This window comes from Bufo gargarizans, chromosome 2 (assembly GCF_014858855.1).
Source record: "Bufo gargarizans isolate SCDJY-AF-19 chromosome 2, ASM1485885v1, whole genome shotgun sequence".
NCBI lineage: Eukaryota > Metazoa > Chordata > Amphibia > Anura > Bufonidae > Bufo > Bufo gargarizans.
The window spans coordinates 287,927,800-287,949,568 of record NC_058081.1 but is presented as its reverse complement, the minus strand read 5'-3'; the positions used below and the strand labels follow the sequence as shown (position 1 = coordinate 287,949,568).

The 21,769-nt window shown below is 42.5% G+C and overlaps 1 protein-coding gene across 2 annotated transcripts in view; it reads left to right on the top strand.

Annotated features, from left to right (window-relative positions):
* ADAMTS20 (ADAM metallopeptidase with thrombospondin type 1 motif 20) overlaps positions 1–21,769 on the top strand; it is a 252,346-nt gene that overhangs the window by 71,622 nt on the left and 158,955 nt on the right. For both annotated transcript variants that reach the window (XM_044280361.1, XM_044280362.1), the window contains exons 4-9: positions 9,598–9,836; positions 14,110–14,193; positions 14,522–14,646; positions 16,429–16,469; positions 19,004–19,109; positions 20,223–20,369. In XM_044280361.1, the coding sequence (XP_044136296.1) occupies positions 9,598–9,836; positions 14,110–14,193; positions 14,522–14,646; positions 16,429–16,469; positions 19,004–19,109; positions 20,223–20,369 (742 nt within the window). The remainder of the gene's footprint in view (positions 1–9,597; positions 9,837–14,109; positions 14,194–14,521; positions 14,647–16,428; positions 16,470–19,003; positions 19,110–20,222; positions 20,370–21,769) is intronic.

Here is a 21,769-nt window from a genome sequence, read left to right as displayed (position 1 = left end):
TGTTGGTAATGACAGAGCTCAAACGTTTTCTGTAAGTCTTCACAAGGTTTTCACACACTGTTGCTGGTATTTTGGGCCATTCCTCCATGCAGATCTCCTCTAGAGCAGTGAGGTTTTGGGGCTGTCGCTGGGCAACACAGACTTTTAACTCCCTCCAAAGGTTTTCTATGTGGTTGAGATCTGGAGACTGGCTAGGCCACTCCATGACCTTGAAATGCTTCTTACGAAGCCACTCCAACGTTGCCCAGGCGGTGTGTTTGGGATCATTGTCATGCTGAAAGACCCAGCCACGTTTCATCTTCAATGCCCTTGCTGATGGAAGGAGGTTTTCACTCAAAATATGACGATACACGGCCCCATTCATTCTTTCCTTTACACGGATCAGTGGCACTGGTCCCTTTAAAGAAAAACAGCCCCAAAGCATGATGTTTCCACCCCTATGCTTCACAGTAGGTATGGTGTTCTTTGGATGCAACTCAGCATTCTTTCTCCTCCAAACACAACGAGTTGAGTTTTTACCAAAAATTTCTAGTTTGGTTTCATCTGACAATATGACATTCTCCCAATCCTCTTCTGGATCATCTAAATGCTCTCTAACAAACTTCAGACGGCCTGGACATGTACTGGCTTAAGCAGGGGGACACGTCTGGCACTGCAGGATTTGAGTCCCTGGCGGCGTAGTGTGTTACTGATGGTAGCCTTTGTTACTTTGGTCCCAGCTCTCTCCAGGTCATTCAGGGAGAGATCTTGTGTGGAGCCCCAGATCGAGGGAGTTTATCAGTGGTCTTGTATGTTTTCCATTTACTAATAATTGCTGCCACAGTTGATTTCTTCACACCAAGCTGCTTGCCTATTGCAGATTCAGTCTTCTCAGCCTTGTGCAGGTCTACAATTTTGTTTCTGATGTCCTTCGACAGCTCTTTGGTCTTGGCCATTGTGGAGTTTGGAGTGTGACTATTTGAGGTTGTGGACAGGTGTCTTTTATACTGATAACAAGTTCAAACAGGTGCCATTAATACAGGTAACGAGTGGAGGACAGAGGAGCCTCTTAACCACCTCCCGACCGCTGTACGCACCGATGCGTCCGGGAGGTGGTTGTTTAGTTCCTCCTGGACGCATCGGCGCGTCCTCTCGCGAGACGCGAGATTACGTCACAGCCGGCCCGCGCATGCGCATCGCGGGCCGGCATTTCGCAGAAGAGTATTTCGTCAGCAGCCTGCCGGCCACGATCATTGGCTGGCAGGCTGCTGATTTTTAAAAAAACCAATCAGCAGCCATATAACCCCACATATTAGTAAATATGATGGGGTTATATGGCTGCTGTGCTCCTCTGCTCCTTCTTTTGGTCGGTTGGTTCCAGCAGAGGAGCAGAGGAGCACATCATTACTGTGAGTACCCACCACACCACATTTAGCCCCCAGATCACCCCAATTAACCCTTTGATCACCCCTTTTATCCCCCCCTGTCAATCACTAGTGAAAGGAAAAAAGTGATCAGTGCAAACTGTCACTTTTTTTTTTCACTGTTATTGACCGTTAGGTTTTAGGTATAGTTTAGGTCCCTTGGTTAGGTAGTTAGCGATCAGTTAGCGCCCAGCCCACCGCACCGCAGTCCGTTATTCGCTGATTAGCGTATCGCTAATCAGCATTTGTACTTTTATAGTATCTGAAAGTGATCAAAACTGATCACGGTCAGATCTATAATAGTACTAGTGTCACTTTAGTTCGCCCTCCACCCAAAACGCAGTGTTTGCCCGATCAGGCCTGATCGGTCGCCCACACGTGCGTTTGCCCACGCCCGCCCCACCGCAGTGACAAAAAAATTTTTTTTTTTTGATCACTGCACATTCACTTTACACGCACTGCGGCGATAAAAAAATCAGTTTTGATATTTTTTATCAACCGCAGCAGCCTCCGGTACTTCGCTAGCCTCCCATTTGTAAGACAGGCTTGCTTTTTTTTTCTTGGGTAGTCTCAGGGAATACCCCTAAATTTTGTTGCCCACATGTCTAACAGGGGGTATTCTTCTGAAGAGGCCTACAGGCTTCTGACCCAGTCGGATGAGGAGTGGGAACCCTCATCTGATGAATCCAGCGGGTCAGAATACGAACCTGTAGAAAGCAGTGGCTCTCTGACCCAAAGTTCGGACGAGGAGGCTGAGGTCCCTGATAGCACCAGGCGTACCCGGCCCCGTGTCGCTAGACCGCAGGTTGCGCAGGATCCGCTTCAAGAGCAGCAGAGTGGGGCTGGTGCTGTCGGATTACGTGGTGAGGCATACACCAGCAGCCCAGCCCTTCCTGGACCTAGTACCAGCACTGCCGTACAACCTGGTGAAGTAGCGAGCACCAGAAGGGCAGTTGAAGCTGGTACGGTGGCACGTGCAGTAGTGACCCCGTCGCAGCCACCGCAAAGACGTGCCCGTAGAGCCCCTAGAATCCCAGAGGTGCTGGCAAACCCTGATTGGCAGTCCCCAACTTCAGCCGCACCCGTAGTTTTCCCTTTCACCGCCCAGTCTGGAGTTCGGGTTGAGACAGCTCAGATCGATTCGGCCCTGGGATTTTTTGAGCTGTTCTTGACTGCGGAGCTTTTAGACTTAGTCGTGGCAGAGACAAACAGGTATGCCACACAATTTATCACCGCTAACCCGGAAAGCTTTTATGCCCAGCCTTTCCGGTGGAAACCAGTCCAAGTTTCCGAATTTAAAACTTTTCTGGGCCTCCTCCTCAACATGGGCCTGACAAAAAAGCATGAATTGAGGTCATATTGGTCCACGAACCCGATTCATCACATGCCCATGTTCTCTGCTGCTATGTCCAGGACACGATTTGAGGTCATCCTGCGTTTCCTGCACTTTAGTGACAACACCGCCTCCCGTCCCAGGGGCCACCCTGCTTTTGACCGGCTCCACAAAATTCGGCCCCTCATAGACCATTTCAACCAGAAATTTGCAGATTTGTATACCCCTGAGCAAAACATCTGCATAGACGAGTCCCTAATACATTTTACCGGGCGCCTTGGCTTCAAACAATACATCCCAAGCAAGCGCGCCCGGTATGGGGTCAAATTGTATAAGCTCTGTGAAAGGGCCACAGGCTATACCCACAAATTTCGGGTCTATGAGGGAAAAGATCAGACCCTGGAGCCGGTCGGTTGCCCTGACTACCTGGGGAGCAGTGGGAAGACAGTTTGGGACTTGGTGTCACCCTTATTCGGCAAGGGGTACCATCTTTATGTGGACAATTTCTACACAAGTGTGGCCCTCTTTAGGCATTTGTTTCTAGAACGGATTGGCGCCTGTGGTACCGCGCGAACTAGTCGCGCGGGCTTCCCCCAACGGCTCGTTAGCACCCGTCTTGCAAGGGGGCAGAGGGCCGCACTGTGTAACGAAGAACTGCTCGCGGTGAAATGGAGAGACAAGCGTGACGTTTACATGCTCTCCTCCATTCACGCAGACACGACAATACAAATTGAGCGAGCAACCCGTGTCATTGAAAAGCCCCTCTCAGTCCACGACTATAACCTCCACATGGGAGGGGTCGACTTCAATGACCAGATGTTGGCTCCGTATTTAGTTTCCCGACGCACCAGACGCTGGTATAAGAAGGTGTCTGTATATTTAATTCAATTGGCTCTGTACAATAGTTTTGTTCTCTACAGTAAGGCTGGGAGAACTGGATCCTTCCTCAAATTTCAGGAAGAGATCATCGCGAACCTCCTGTATCCAGGAGGTTCCGTGGCCCCATCCACCAGTGTAGTTAGCCGTCTACACGAGCGACACTTCCCCAGTGTCGTTGCTGGTACCTCAAACCGACCGCCACCCCGAAAAAAATGTCGTGTCTGTAGCAGGAGTGGAATAAGGCGTGACACCCGCTATTTCTGTCCTGACTGTCCCGACCACCCTGCCCTATGCTTAGGGGAGTGTTTCCGAAAGTACCACACACAGGTACACCTAGCATAGGGATCACATCTCACCAGGATAGGCACACAGGGCTATTAGGGCCCATTCACTCACAGCTGCTGCAAACGTCTCCTTTCACATGGGACAAAGTGCATAACGCACTTCGCCACATCTTTGGGCGATTTGCGCTTTGCACATTGACCCATGGGGAAGAAGAGGTTTGTTCTATAAAGGTAAAAAAACAAAAAAAAAAAAACAGGTAAGCAAACAGGTTAATGTTTAGTTCCAAAAGTTAAAGTTACATGTTCTGTTCCAAAGTTAATAAAATTATTGCGTTGCGGCCTGGTTTTTTTTTTTTTTTTTTTTTTGTCTTTTTACCTTCCAGGTGGACCAACCGATCTACTAGCTGCAGCACCGATGTGCATTCTGACAGAAGCATTGCGCTGCTGTCAGATTACACGCAAGTCGGTGTATGCGGCGCTGCAAGACGGGATTTTCTCCTCTGCAGTGACAGATACGTTTGCCGAGGCATACGAGCTGAGGAGGAGGCGGCGTTCCTATGCTTTGGCAAGCACTTTGTATATATATATATATATAATACAACAGATGATGCAGCAGCACAGTCAGACGTTGTGCGCTGGGTGCAATATTCCTCAGAGAGGCTGGCTTGTCCTCCAACATGTATATTCACCAAATGAAGAGGCAGCACTTCCAGTCATGGGTGATAGGGTGACGACCCCAAACTTTGGGACGACGCTGGGAATAAAGTTTGGGGTCGTCACCCTATCACCCATGACTGGAAGTGCTGCCTCTTCATTTGGTGAATATATATATATATATATATAAAAAAATCCCGGCAATGATTTATTCATCCACATCGATTGATGCGAATGGAGAAATCTGGTTTGCCAGGGCATACGAGCTAAGTGGGTATGGATGTAGGGCGGAGCTCCTATGTCCTGGCAGACGCCTTTCCCCTCCATTTTATTTTTTTGGCAGAGATTTTTTCATCAACATTGATCGATGCGAATGAAGAAATCTGTGCCGTTCATTTTTTTCTTTCAGCCCAGAGGCTGAACGGAAAAAAAAAATCTCATTACCTGTATGCTCAATATAAGGAGAATAGCAGAAACTCCTAATGCTGGCCATACATGTAATGACTGCGGAGACCCTCAAATGCCAGGGCAGTACAAACACCCCACAACTGACCCCATTTTGGAAAGAAGACACCCCAAGGTATTTGCTGAGGGGCATATTGAGTCCATGAAAGATTGAAATTTTTGTCCTAAGTTAGCGGAAAGTGAGACTTTGTGAGAAAAAAAAATAAATAAATCAATTTCCGCTAACTTATGCAAAAAAAAAAAAATTCTATGAACTTGCCAGGCCCCTCATTGGATACCTTGGGGTGTCTTCTTTCCAAAGTGGGGTCACATGTGGGGTATTTATACTGCCCTGGCTTTTTAGGGGCCCTAAAGCGTGAGAAGAAGTCTGGGATCCAAATGTCTAAAAATGCCCTCCTAAAAGGAATTTGGGCCCCTTTGCGCATCTAGGCTGCAAAAAAGTGTCACACATCTGGTATCGCCGTACTCAGAAGAAGTTGGGGAATGTGTTTTGGGGTGTCATTTTACATATACCCATGCTGGGTGAGAAAAATATCTTGGTCAAATGCCAACTTTGTATAAAGAAATGGGAAAAGTTGTCGTTTGCCAAGATATTTCTCTCACCCAGCATGGGTATATGTAAAATGGCACCCCAAAAAATAAAAAATTCTAGGAACTCGCCATGCCCCTCACGGAATACCTTAGGGTGTCTCCTTTCCAAAATGGGGTCACTTGTGGCGTAGTTATACTGCCCTGGCAATTTAGGGGCCCAAATGTGTGAGAAGTACTTTGCAATCAAAATGTGTAAAAAATGGCCTGCAAAATCCGAAAGGTGCACTTTGGAATATGTGCCCCTTTGCCCACCTTGGCAGCAAAAAAGTGTGACACATCTGGTATCGCCGTACTCAGGAGAAGTTGGGGAATGTGTTTTGGGGTGTCATTTTACATATACCCATGCTGGGTGAGAAAAATATCTTGGTCAAATGCCAACTTTGTATAAAAAAATGGGAAAAGTTGTCTTTTGCCAAGATATTTCTCTCACCCAGCATGGGTATATGTAAAATGACACCCCAAAACACATTCCCCAACTTCTCCTGAGTACGGCGATACCACATGTGTGACACTTTTTTGCTGCCAAGGTGGGCAAAGGGGCGCATATTCCAAAGTGCACCTTTCGGATTTCACCGGTCATTTCTTACACATTTTGATTGCAAAGTTCTTCTCACACATTTGGGCCCCTAAATTGCCAGGGCAGTATAACTACCCCACAAGTGACCCCATTTTGGAAAGAAGACACCCCAAGGTATTCTGTGAGGGGCATGGTGAGTTCCTAGAATTTTTTATTTTTTGTCGCAAGTTAGTGGAATATGAGACTTTGTAAGAAAAAAATAAATAAAAAAAATCATCATCATTTTCCGCTAACTTGTGACAAAAAATAAAAAGTTCTATGAACTCACTATGCCCATCAGCGAATACCTTAGGGTGTCTACTTTCCGAAATGGGGTCATTTGTGGGGTAGTTATACTGTTTGGGCATTGTAGAACCTCAGGAAACATGACAGGTGCTCAGAAAATCAGAGCCGTTTCAAAAAGCGGAAATTCACATTTTTGTACCATAGTTTGTAAATGCTATAACTTTTACCCAAACCATTTTTTTTTTTTGCCCAAACATTTTTTTTTTTATCAAAGACATGTAGAACTATAAATTTAGCGAAAAATTTATATATGGATGTCGTTTTTTTTGCAAAATTTCACAGCTGAAAGTGAAAAATGTCATTTTTTTGCAAAAAAATCGTTATATTTTGATTAATAACAAAAAAAGTAAAAATGTCAGCAGCAATAAAATACCACCAAATGAAAGCTCCATTAGTGAGAAGAAAAGGAGGTAAAATTCATTTGGGTGGTAAGTTGCATGACCGAGCGATAAACGGTGAAAGGAGTGTAGTGCCGAAGTGTAAAAAGTGGCCTGGTCATGAAGGGGGTTTCACCTAGCGGGGCTGAAGTGGTTAAAGAAGAAGTTACAGGTCTGTGAGAGCCAGAAATCTTGCTTGTTGGTAGGTGACTAATAGTTTTACCGAGAAATTTACCAATTAATTTATTAGAAATCCTACAATGTGATTTCCTGTATTCTTTCCCCCCATTCTGTCTCTCATAGTTGAAGTGTACCTATGATGAAAATTACAGGCCTCTCTTATCTTTTTATGTGGGAGAACTTGCACAATTGGAGACTGACTTAATACTTTTTGACACCACTGTATGAGATATTGACATCTGACCCCACGTTTTTTTATCAGAAAAGATTGAGTGAAATCTTGTGAATAGCCACAAGGGATCATTTGATATCAGAAGAATTTGATTTCATGTATAAGAAACACCCCACAGTTGCAACCTTTTACAGCTTGCCCAAAATTCACAAGGGGGTGGTCCCAATAAAGGGGCGCCCCATTATGTCAGGGGTAAATAGTCTTAGCCAAAATGTGGGGATTTATGTGGAAAAAATTATAGCACCTTTTGTGAAAACATTACCCTCGTAGATTAGGGACACATGCAATCTGTTAGGACGCCTTGAAGGGGTTTCAGTGGAAGACGAAACATCGCTCGCATCAATTGATGTAGAGGCGTGGTATTCCTCTCTTCCCCATCACTTGGGATTCAAAGCAGTTGAAGTGTTCCTCAGCATGAGGGGATGTCAATACCAAGCACACAACCGATTGGTACTTGAACTACTGGAATTTACTTTAACATCTAATTATTTTCTATTCAGTGGTGCCTTTTACCACCAGCTCAGGGGCACCGCGATGAGGAGTTCCTGTGCTCCATCGAATGCTAATTTGTTCCTGGACTGGTGGGAAAGGACCATTGTCTTTGAAGATATACTGACTGTACACACTATGAATGTGGTAACATGGGCCAGATTCATTGATGACATTTTTTTGATCAGGAAAGGTGGTGAGAAGGAGTTTGTCGACTTTGTGCAAGTATTAAATATCAATGAGATTGGTCTGAGGTTCACTTTTGATTTTAAAACACATGTTATCCCATTCTTACATATACAGATCGCTAAGGGCCCTCGGGGTGAAATTAGCACTAAAACATACTGCAAACCAACATCTACTAATTCACTCCTCAACTGGAATAGTTACCATCCCCTGTCTTTGAGAAGAGGTATCCCTGAAGATAAGAAGGAATTGGTCGACGGTTAGGGATTTCAATGAACAGGCTGATGACCTTCGTAGGAAGTTCAGAGAAAAGGGTAATCCGGATTCTACACTTAAGATAGCGTACCAGAGAGACCGTAATAGCAACCGAACTGAACTCTTACACCCTAAAACAAATCCATCCGAGACAAATGAGATACGCCTAATAGCCACTTATGATGAAGCAGCAAAGGAGGTGAGAGGGGTGTTGAGTAAACATTGAGACATTCTACAAATGGACCCGGACATCAAAAACGTGGTCTCTGAGACCCCCCGTATCACATACCGGAGAGGTCTCAGTTTACGCGATTGTTTGGTGCACAGCAACTTCAGCGAGTTACCAGAGAGGACGGGGATGTGGCTCCAAAGTTCTGTTGGGTATTTTTGCTGTGGTGGCTGTATAGCCTGCAATCATATCGCCCAGGGACGCTTCTTCATGAACGATGTCACGGGTAAAAGGTACACAATCAGACGTTTTATAAACTGTCGTACTAAAAGAGTCATCTACAGGGCAACTTGTGAATGTGGCCTTGAGTATATAGGGAAATCGACCCGTGAACTTCGGAGGCGATTTGGAGAACACCTGGCAGATATGAGGCACAGGAGGGATACTCCTCTAGCCAAACATATTGAACCAAACATGCCGGGGACTACTCCAAAGTGAGATTTTTGGGGATAGAGGCAATTGCCCCATTAAAAAGAGGGGGCGGTTGGGTCAAGAGAGTACTGCAGAGAGAAACGTGGTGGATCTTTGAACTCAAAACTGTCTATCCTAACGGCTTGAATGAACAATTGTCTTTTAGTTGTTACATTTAGTTCATAAACCTTGGCTACCACAATATACATTTGCTCCTCTACAATACCCCCGTCCTATTATAATGACTTTACCTTGTTGTTAACGTCAATTCAGGCTTACAATTTTTCTATGTTTCTTTGTGTGTACAGGCCCTTGAGTACTGTATTACACTGTACCACTTATTTTACAACGTACTTGTCTAGCAATTGTTCCCCAGTGTTACATCATACTGAGCTGTGTTTTACTTGTGTTCTTTGTTTTTCATCATATCTGTAAGCTGTTTTATATTTTGACGACCAAGATAAATGAGCGCCATTGTATATATTCCCACTACACCTCGGATCTGTGATATATGTAAACCTTTTTTGGCTGCTCCCTGTCGGGACATCCTGCCGGAGATGGTAAACACTAGTTTGAAACTAACCTTAGTTTGGATAAAATGTACCTTTTTTATTATTTTGTAAGTGTACCTAAATTAATATTTTTTACAATATTAGATCATAGCACATCTAAATATTTTTATTTTAAAAATGTTTAGAGCTTTGTTCATTGAAATGTTAGCAATATTTAAAACTTTTTTTTGCTAATATATTAATTTTATTTTACAGAGTCTCAAATGAAGGAGGAGTTGGCATTATTACATACTTCAAGAAGCTTTGAAGAAGATGTTAATATGTTTACAAACTCTGCACTTTCTAACAATTTGCCACACAACGTTTCACATATCAGACGAAAACGCTTTATTTCATATCCAAGATATGTAGAACTAATGGTTACAGCTGATGCAAAAATGGTGCGCCATCATGGCAGAAATCTACAACACTACATTTTGACGCTTATGTCAATTGTAAGTAATAGTAACAACAATGTCAATGGTGTCAATAGATGTCACTGCATATAAGCACAACTACTGTCATTGCACTCAGCAAACTATCACTGGACGCTTAAAGGCCCAGATTTACTAATCCTAAGGCCTCATGCACACGGCCGTTGTTTTGGTCCGCATCCGAGCCAAAGTTTTTGGCGGCTTGAATGCGGACCCATTCACTTCAATGGAGCCGCAAAAGAAGCAGACAGCACTCCATGTGCTGTCCGCATCCGTTGCTCCGTTCCGTGGCCCTGCAAAAAATATATAACATGTCCTATTCTTGTCCGTGCTTTGCGGACAAGAATAGGCAGTTATATTAAAGGCTGTCCGTGCTGTTCTGCAAATTGCGGAACGCGCACACGGACGCCATTCGTGTTTTGCGGATCCGCGGTTTGCGGACCGCAAAACATACCACGGTCGTGTGCATGTAGCCTAAATCTTAGATTAAGTTTAGACAGGCTGCCTAGACTGGCACCAGAATTATCAGTGAGTCAGGCTAGATGATAAATCTGGTACAGGGATAGACACTTCTTCTGCATACTTTTCTGTATACTAATTATTGGTTGGTTGACAGAATTTTATAACATTATATAGACCTCACCCATTTACCATGATGCTCTGCTCCTTCCTGCTAAGTCTTGTTTCACAATTGCGTGACACAGATCCAGCTCCAGCAGGCTGTTCCGGCCGGGAAGAGCCTGACCGATCCATCCTTGCCGGGCGCAGCCGCTGTTTGCCGGAACAGCGTGCCGGATCTTTTTCAAGCAAGTCAGGGAAAAAAACTATAGAAACTGCAGTTGCTCCAAAATTGCACTGATTTGCACCACTTTTAGACTGATTCTATGTGAAGACACATTACTAAATCTCAGCCATTGTCCTTCATGACTGTAGTTTATCCCTGTGCTCAATGCAATGTCAAACCTTGACATTCATCCCTATATAAAAAAGTATTTTATACCATTAAAGCGCACATATATAATTTTAAGTTTCACAAAACAAGAGTTATGAAAAGCTAAGGATTTGGTATTACATGTGATAGAAAGGGGGGATAGTTTATTTGACAGTTTTATATGTTATATCTTTATCAAGATCTGATAAAGTCATGTCAGACTAGTACAGACGCAGCCAAGCTAAACTTGATGGTTAACCCGTTAAGAATGGCAAGAAAAAGATAACTAACGTTTCAATGGCTTTTGTCAAGAGATAACCAAGATAACACTGTGCCATGTGTTATCAGAGTCAAGTTTAGCTTGGCTACATCTGTACTTCTTGGCCCCAACAAGTTAAATCATATGTACGTATACAGAACATGTGCATATTCACTTTTCATTGCATCATTGAACATACAGAATATATCATCAATAAGATCTATTACACAGTTTGTACATCATCCCTTAATAAATAGACCCTAGTGGCAAGTGACTGACCACGACATCAGTTCCAAATGGACTTTCCAGCAGAGCCATCCTGCTCGGTGGGCCAGCCTAGTAGGAATCACAGTAGGCTTGCTTATTTCCCCATGTGTACGCTCTCTGTATTTAAAACCGAATTTCATGGTTTATTTTCTGCTACTAGTATGAGTAAATGGTTTCTATATATGGATGCTATGTTGTGTGCCAAGTGGAATACCGCTTGATATTTGATATGATCACTTGTGTTAAGCAGCCTGCACACACCCTTGATTGAGAGCCACTGCAAAAAGATTTTTTTTTTTTACCCTGATGTTTTATTTATTTTTAGACGAGTTATTGAAATGTATATCATAAGTCATTTAAAGAAATAGAATTATTTATTTCTAAAGCTATATGTCTGTATTACTCTTTTTACTCTGTAGCCCTTTTTTTAATACAAATATAAGCTGATATCTTTACAAATCAGAATCCGAGCAGAACCAGGGGCTACACACCGAGATTTGGTAGAGCTTGTCTGATGGGTCTCACACTGAATGGCACTGATCAGACTGTAATGTATGAGAATACATACAGGCTACAGAAGATGAACTGTTGAAAATGTTTAATAAAACTTACAGAAGTAAATTTTCAGCACAAATGCAGGAATGTCAGTATAATAAAAATGCCCTCAAAGATGTCTATAACCTTTAACCGTTATGACACATTTATCAGGCCATAAAAGTAAGTTGGGCGAGAGTCAGCCGTCAGGGACTTGGACTTTTGGCAAGAACAAGGGCTATTAATTGCCCATTTTCTGCCAGAAACCCTGATGATCGTGTTGTGCATAGAGATAAATGAGAGAATTGAGGTGTGCCATTTCCATTACTGTTATTCAGTGTGTAATTTTAGAATTTGATTGTTTAAAAAAGAAAAAAAAAAGTGTTTTGTGAGGCAACCTTTCCATCTTTATGGCAAGGTCAATATAGTTAACATGCGTACCCTTAGAGTGTTGTTTTTGCCACAAATTTGGTGCTTTCAGTTTTCACACAGATTACAGTTTTTCACTTGAAGGCCTTATTCACACAGTCAGTGTTTGGTCAGTGATTTCCATCAATGATTTTTAGGCAAAACCAGATGTGGGTATAAACACAGAACAGGTGCCGATCTTTCCCTTATACCTTATCTCTGTGTAGCCTCCACTCCTGGTTTTAGCTCCCAATCACTGATGGAAATCACTAATTCACTGACTTGAGAATAAGGCTTAAATTGGTTTTACAAGGTCCTAAAATTGATGATCTATCCTCAGCTCTGCTCCGTTCAAAGTGTAGTGGGGCCAGGTTACAGCAGCACATTTCCCATTCACCTCAATGGGAGCTGAGTTGCAGTTACCTGACACGGCCACTACACTTTGAATGGAGCTGTGCTTCCAGCTCCATTCAGAGGCTAGCTCCATTACCAAAGGCTGCAAAGAGCAGCTGATTGGTCGTGGTGTGGGGTGTTGGACACCTACCGATCGGATATGGATTCTGAGAATACATCTTCAATATTATTATTCGTATTATTATTAAAGGTTATTTGCGCCACAATCTGCAACTTTTCCCTGCTCAGGCCAGGTCTAAAAAGGTAGGCGGAGAAGGTGATAGGCGGTCTAAATTTAAGCCAGCAAAGAATCTAGCAAGGCCGGTGCCCCTACATAACTGCAGCGGATCCACCGCCAGCTAAAGGGCTTATTAAATCCAGTGTCTTAATAAATGACCCCCAATGATTATACCGTAATTTCTGTAATGAGATACTTTTAAATTGTGACCAGTTAAAGTTAAATCAATAGTACTGCTTACACAGACTCTCAATTTCTAATCTTTATGTCACTTCCTTTCTCTTGCTGTGAGCCTGCAAACCAGTGCTGGAATTTACTGAGACGAGTTCTGAGTGCACGCTCAGGAGTCCTCTCCATTATGTGTGCACGCTCAGTAGTCTTGGCAATGTATTACAGGTATGGTGTGTGGGGGTACAGGGGAGATTATGGACATATGAATTAGTGATTGAGAGTCAGTGGGAACAGTATTATTTATTTGTTACTGTAGTTTATATGCCTTAGGCCTTGTTCACATCACAGTTTCTCTTTTCCGTTGAGGAGCAGGAGAACGGAAAGGACGGATTCTGCAAATAACTGAGACCTAACTGAGAGTAACAGAGCCTAAAGACCCTATAGATTATAATGGGGTCCGTTCAGTGTCCGCTCAGAACATGATTTTTGAGCGGAGACGAAAGTCCTGCTTGCAGACGAAAGTCTCCGCTCAAAAATCATGTTCTGAGCAGACACCGAACAGACCCCATTATAGTCTATAGCAGTGATGGCGAACCTATGGCACGGGTGCCAGAGGCGGCACTCAGAGCCCTCTCTGTGGGCACCCGCACCCTGGAGAAAGTCTATGGTCTACCAATATGCCTTAGACTTTTCCTGCCATTCATCAGTGCAGGACATGCTATGAACAGCGCAGGCAGCGCACTGAATGTAGGTCGGTTATTATAGCTAAATGATAAAGTACATGGAAGATATAGGATATTGCCGTGTTGGCACTTTGCGATAAATAAGTGGGTTTTGGGTTGCAGTTTGGGCACTTGGTCTCTAAGAGGTTCACCATCACTGGTCTATAGGGTCTTTAGGCTCTGTTACTCTGTTATGTCTCAGTTATCTGCAGAATCCATCCTATCCGTTCTCCTGCTCCTCAACAGAGCCGGAGAACGGAAAGGAGAAACGGTGATGTGAACGAGGCCTTAGAGATATTGATGGATTCCCTTTAGGGCTGGTAACAGTTAACTACTTGTCTTATATATGTTCTGGTTTTTTTCAATATTAGGTTGCTGCTATCTATAAAGATCCAAGCATTGGGAATCTCATAAATGTCTTGATCGTAAAGCTAATTGTAATTCACAACGAGCAGGTATGAGATTCAGGATTTTCTTTGTTCTTGTTTGGGGCCATTGAGGTTCAGTGCTTGTTGCCATTCCACTCTTACTTGTGAGCACAGATTGTCCATATTCGAGTGGCCTGCCTCAGACATCTTTGATCATCATGCTGCATTACTGATAGTATAAAGCCTTTCACATCTTCGGGCATGGGCCGACAGGTATCCCTTCATACAGTAATGCACCTGTGCTACTTGGAAAAGACTTCACTATATGTTCACTATTCTTTCAGTTCCTTCTTATACAATGTCATTCATATTTTGATACTTATTTACAGTGTGTAGCCATTTTTTTAATGTGCAGGATGGACCAGTAATCAGCTTTAATGCAGCTACAACACTTCACAATTTTTGTGTCTGGCAAAGAACACAAAATATTCCTGACGACTCTCACCCTTCCCACTATGATACAGCGGTTCTTCTTACCAGGTATCATCTATCTAATTGTATTTGGTAAAGAGCCTCACAGTTTTACCTTGCTTTAGCTAAAGAAGTTATGGAAGAATGACTTGAAACTAATGTTTTTTTCATTGTGTGCTTTTGTGTTCTGTTGGAAAGGTCATCTTGCAGTAGCCATCAACACCAGTTCATAAATGGTTTCTTCACATTGTGGCATTTCTATTCTTCATTATAAGAACATTTGTTGTGAACTTGAACAAATATGTTCATTTTGCAGTGATTCATACTGTATATACTGTAGCAATGCAAAAAATAGTGACTTGAAACCAAGATTTATCAAATGATTTTCATTTGAAAGAGTGTTCCCTACTCAGGAAATGACATCCCTTAAGGCAGGCGTAATACGCTCTTCTCTTCTATTCATTCATGCCATTACCTCAAGTTACAAGTAAGCCACCTCACCTCTTAAAGGGAACCTGTCATCAACTTTATGCTGAGCTCACTGAGGGCAGTATAAATTAGTGACAGAAATGCTGAACTCATGAGCTAAAAGTAAGTGGTTGCTGAGAATCAGCATTGTAATCATTGTAGCCCAGGCCTTGAAAAGAGTCAAATCTACCTGAGAAGAGTCAGTTATTCATAATCTCCTGCACTCTCACCCACCTGCTGATGATTGGGCGAAAGGGAGAAAACTAGGTAGAAGCCTGTCAGTCATCAGCAGGTGGACAGGAGAGCAGGAATTCATGAAGAACCATGACTCTTCTCAGGTGGCCGTGACTCTTTTCCAGGCCCAGTCTGCAATGATTGTGATGTTGGTTCTCGGCAACCACTTACTTTTAACTTTAAAAAAAATCAACTCACCTGTCTCTACTTTATGCTGCCATTAGTATGGGCAGCATAAAGTTGATGACAGGTTCCCTTTAAGTGATGGCATACCCAAGCCAAACTCTCTTTTATACTCAAGGTTTTTAGAGGTTTTTGCATAGTTTTTTGGGGGTCCATGGCAGCCCACACTTGCAATAATTTATGCCATAAGACTGGCACACAGACAGCACAAAGATGCAACAAAATTATTAAAAGGCGTGCACCTAAATTTGACACAACTTACGGTAGTCCTGTGGACTTTTACTGAGACTGGCCCCAAAAAAGTCATGTTCTAAAATGCAGAGGGTCCTGTTCAATCATAAAAACACATTGCTTACCTTATGGATTCCCCTGCCTCACCCATAGCGATACTGCCCAGTCCCCTACTGCTCTTTCTCTCCTGGTACCATCATGTGTGAACATCATTTTTGGACCAAGCAGCGGGTGACTAGGCAGTGTCAGTTCAAGAGCAGCAAGAGATCTATGAGGTGAACACTGCCTTTTTTTTTATAAAGCCAGCAACAGTTAAATGAGAAAGAAAATAATACAAAAAGGTTATTAGGGTGCAGTACATTGAAAATGTGAAAACCATTTGATGACAATACTTCCTCTTAAGATTTCTGTCATGAACAGCAATGGCATGGAGATCTTATGTGTATTCAGTTGAGCAACTACAACAATACTATATGTATAGCCTACCTGGCTTGAAAAGTGTCCAAAATCAATACAGGAAGCGTTGCCATCAAAATCTGAACTGCCGCACAGACTAGATGCTCATTAGTCTATTAGCAGTCCGTCGGTGGTTACATTTATTAGAAGCGGTAAATATTCCCATTAATAGTATTGACCCTTTAAAAAGAAAGATGATGTAATATAATGTTGACTCTTTATACTTTATAATGCCTATGACATGCACTGACTTGTGCATTTAACTTCTCTTTTACGTAGGGAAGATATATGCAGAGCCAGTAATAAATGTGATACTTTAGGTAAGTACTTTTTTCTTGTGAGCTATTATATAGTGATACAATTCAGAAAAGATGGTTTGGTAAAGATAATAAAATTTTCTTTCCTCTTTTAAAGGGCTTGCCCGGGCCCAGAAATTGAAGATGCGTAGTAAAACACCCACCTGTTCTAATTGCCCCTGTTCCTGCGGCACATCTCCGCCTCGTCCCTTCCCGTCCCTGTCTGGCTGGAAGTATGACATGCTGACACCCGCACCAATCAGTGGCCCATGTCTGCTCACGTCACCGCTGACGACACAGATTGGCTGGCTGTTGTGATGTGTGAGGAGTCCAAACTGGGACCAGAAGCGCTGGAAGTTGCACTGCAGGAACTGGGTTAACTATAGCAAGTTTATTTTTTAGTTTTTTTACTCACACACCATGCCCAACCATCACAATTTTTTTTCAGGGTCCAGACAAACCCTTCAAGGCTTGGTCACACAAACATATGTTCAGTTGTTTGGTCCATGTGACCAAATACCATTGAACCTTCCTTGTGTTCCCACTTTTGTCTAATGTGATTTACTCAGATTTTTGGCTGGGAAGGATATGACTCTGCTCACATAGGTATGAGGTCAGAGGTATAAATTGAGAGTATTCCTGGAAGTATACCTCTGATGAAGACTGCAACATATGCATCTGTATAAGCATACATTGCATATCTTTATAATAAAAAAAATACTACACAGAATACATTTTTCCTGTATCCACCTGTATAGAAAAGCACAGCAGACTACTGTTCCCTATGCAATAAAAAAGGACAGTCTTTTGGCATACACCAAGTTCCTGTGGCCCTATGCATTCTGAAATTGTTCACAAAACAAGATGTGAACAGAGTCTATCATGGACTGAAAACATGGTTAAGTGACTTCTGCCTTAGGCCTCATGCACACGGCCGTTGTTTTGGTCCGCATCCGAGCCGCAGTTTTGCCGGACCTATTCACTTCAATGGGGCAGCAAAACTTGCAGACAGCACTCCGTATGCTGTCTGCATCCATTGCTCCGTTCAATGGCCCTGCAAAAAAAAAACAACAACATGTCCTATTCTTGTCCGTACTTTGCGGACAAGAATAGGCAGTTATATTAAAGTCTGTCTGCGCCGTTCTGCAAATTGGGGAACGCGCACGGGTGCCGTCCGTGTTTTGCAGATCCGCGATTTGCGGACCGCAAAACATACCACGGTCGTGTACATGTAGCCTTATTCTGTTGGAGTTCCCCATGTCAACTGCTAGAGCAGCCTTTGGGTTTTTATTTGGATACACTGAAAGTGAAAAAAATGGTGTCATATCTTTGGGAACATAGATATAATGTCTTTTGTCTAAGTATTGATGTATACTGTATAGTAAAATTGTTCTGTCATTTTTTTTAAAGTAGTACATACCTTACAGTATTTTGTCAGTTTTATTTGGAGTTATAATTTTACTCTCAAAATTAGATGCACTTCTATCTATCATAGTTATTTGTACCTGCAAACAGTGCATATGCAGGGGGTGTTCAATAAGTTATCTACCTGAATATGAAAACAACATTTTCTGAGAAAATTGATCTTACTACTTTTAAAGGGCTTCTGTCACCCCACTAAACCGTTTTTTTTTTTTTTTGTTTACTTATAATCCCTACACTGCGATTTATGCCTACATAATCGAATTAATCTTTTTGGTCCAGTAGATTTTGTTTAAAACGTGCTTTTAAAATATGCAAATTACCTTGCTACCAGCAAGTAGGGCGGCTACTCGCTGGTAGCAGCCGCATCCTCCGATCCTAAAGACGCCCCCTCCACATGTTGATTGACAGGGCCAGGGAATGGGATCGTCCTCTGCTGGCCCTGTCTGCTATCAAGATCTTGCGCCTGCGCCGTAACAGTATTCAGTCGGCGCAGGCGCACTGGGAGGCAGCCGTTCGCTCGGCTGCTCCATCCTCAATGCACCTGCGCCGATGATGTCACATCTACACCCGGCGCAGGCGCATTGAGGATGGAGCGGCTGAGCGAGCGGCCGCCTCTCAGTGCGCCTGCGCCAATTGAAGACAGGTACGGCGCAGGCGTGAGATTTTGAATGCAAACAGGGCCAGCAGAGAACGATCCCGTTCCCTGGCCCTGTCAATCAACATGCGGCGGGGCGTCTTTAGGACCGGAGGATGCGGCTGGAAACTGTGCCAACTGAAATGCCTAATTCATGAGCTATAACACTGAGTTTGACTCAACAATCTTTCAAAATCATGGCCTGCACATTTCATCTGAAGATGCTTTGACCAGTCGCCCTTAAGCGGGGTCTTTTTTCAATTGATTCCCTACAACATTTAAACTGCTTGTGACAGTGACAGAGCATGCTAGGGTAGATAACTTATTCAACACCCCTCATACTTTCTCTCTTTTCAATTCTACATAAAGTATTAGCATGTTTTAAAAGCAGAAATGAGCCGTCATTTGTAAAGTGTGTTTATTAACTATAGACAATGATGTTAAGTGGTAGAATAATGCACAAAGTATTGTTAATGTGTGTTTTGATTTTAATTTATAGGATTAGCAGAACTAGGTACAATGTGTGACCCTCAACGGAGTTGCTCTATCAGTGAAGAAAATGGTTTAGGTGCTGCATTCACCATAGCACATGAACTGGGACATGTGTAAGTGGTTTTCGGTATATAATATAAGCTACCTGCAATGCAGATATGGCCCTTTTGATTTACTACTATGATCTGTTTCATACACACAAAGTATTATGACTGTAAATCCAGGCTTGACCACAGGTATAATGACCCAAACTAGCAGCATCTTAGGGTTCTATCTTATTCCTTGTCATTAGATCCACGGGCAGGCCAGAATTTGCAGCTAAAATATAAGCGCAAAAAACGCTCCTGTATTATACTCGTGTGAGACTAGCCTGATATTTTATTACTGTTGACTTACCAATGCTTAAAGAGAAATTATCATCAGAAAATGATATATTGTTTGAATCAAGTTTTGGATGGATCAATAAATATTTTTTCAAAAACATTATGGGGGCATTTATTAACAGTTATATGCCACAACAGTGGTGTGTTCAAGTCACAGATTTTGTCGCAGGCGCGGGCAGGGAAGCAGATGCGCATGCCCTGCTGGAGGAAGCACCAAACCTATGTGGAGGTCTGTGCCTTTACATAACTTTGGCACTTCTTCCAGCAATGCGGAGAGACTTAAGACCTGACATCTGTTTGGCAGATCCATATATTTTTTTCAAATGGAAGTGAATATATTTTTTACTTTTATTTTTTCTTCTCATAGTGTGAAACAGAGAATCTCTGTTTCTGGAGGGGTTGCACCTTCTATGCATTCACAGAGATGGCCTGTTGCTTTTATTTGGCACTATAAAGTGCATCATTCGCCCAGTTGGTTGTATTGCAGGGGAAGTTATCGCTTGCTCCAAGATTCACTTCCAGCTTATAGCTCATCCCTGTGAGTCACCGTAGTGGTAAAAACGGACAGCCTTTTTAAAGTTACTGTCCTCTTAACAGAACTCCTGCTTGTGGCTGATCAACTTGCAGACTATTGGTGTCTGAGGATAGGCCATCGATATCATATTCCCTGATAACCCCTGTGAACACAAAGCCATATGCAACTAACGCAAGTGTGAAAGAGCCCTTATGCAGTTATGTTTTTAAAATCAGTCTTCAGGGCATGAATAGCAGTAGCTGTGGGTTCAAAATGTGAACAACATGATATATAGCACTGTCTAAATTGAAATGGTAATTGCCTCACAGGTTTAACATGCCCCATGATGACAGCTCAAAGTGCAAAGACATAGGAATTAAAAATGAATTCCATGTGATGTCAGCAGTTTTAACTTATGACACAAACCCGTGGACCTGGTCTAAGTGCAGCCAGAAATATATCACAGAGTTCCTAGAGTGAGTAATGCATTCTGTCACATTCTGTGCCTGTGCCTTTAATTATATACTGTATGTTGCTTTTTGTTTGTTGTAGAATTAAAATTTTTCATTTGTGGAAAGTTTATTGTACAAATAGCATTTTCCTTTTCGTAGAAGTTTCCATTAAGGCAGTGCATGTGATGTCCATGTATGTCCATAACTGATGTACAACTAGTTTAGGCTACTTTCACATTAGCGTTTTCAATTCCGCTATTGAGATCCGTCGTAGGATTTCAATAGCGGAAGAAAACGCTTCAGATTTGTCCCCATTCATTGTCAATAGGGACAAAACGGAACTGAACGAAACAGAGTGCACCAGAATGCATTCCATTCCGTTTGGCTGCGTCCCCATCATGGACAGAATAACGCTGGAAGCAGCGTTTTTTTCTGTTCGCGATGTGCTACGGAGCAAGAAGGATCCGTCCTGACACACAAATGTAAGTCAATGGGGACGGATCTGTTTTCTTTGACACAATAGAAAACGGATCTGTCCCCCATTGACTTTCAATGGTGTTAATGACGGATCCGTCTTAGCTATAGAAGACATAATACAACCGGATCCGTTCATGATGGATGCAGGCGGTTGCATTATTGTAACGGAAGCGTTTTTGCAGATCCATATTTTTTTTTCAAAAAACGCTAGTGTGAAAGTAGCCTTAAAGATGACACTTGGTATAGAATTTGTGTAGCTTTCACCTGGTGTAGCCATTTGTGTAGCCATTTTGCTAGCTGTGTAATCGTCAATCACATAAAAACAAACGGTAACCGAAACCAGTTATACTTTCTAAAATAAAAAATGTCTGAAAAGCACATGGTGTTAACAGGAATTTATTAGGAATTTTATTTTAGTTTCATGAATTGCATTTAAAGGGGTATTCCAACGTTCAGCAAATTAACATTATTCTTTGTATAATGAAAAAGTTATATGGTTTTCACTAATTTCCTGTATGAATTCCTTCTAATTTGCAATATCTCTGCTTGCTCTCATTTACCGTAATAGGAAACTTCATTGTTTCTGTCCAGTGCATAAAAGCCTGTTCTGGTTCTGTGATGGACACACAGGTACGCACAGCTCTCAATATGAGAAACAGAGTAAGAGTCTTGCAGGTACGGATGTAGTAGAGTTATCACACAGGCTTTATGAGACGTGTTATCTAAACTAAATGCATTAAGCAAACACCTTTAATTGCTTTTCAGTGGCTTTTGTTTCAAGATAACTCGATGAGTTAAGAGTTTGTGTGTTACATCTGTATGATACCTTTCAATGGGTAACACATATAAAAGAAAATACATAGCAAGCTTTCAATACAACTTAGATCTCTTCATCAGCTATACCGGTCTGTAGTCATACATCTGACAGGTATAGTTGTACCCGATGA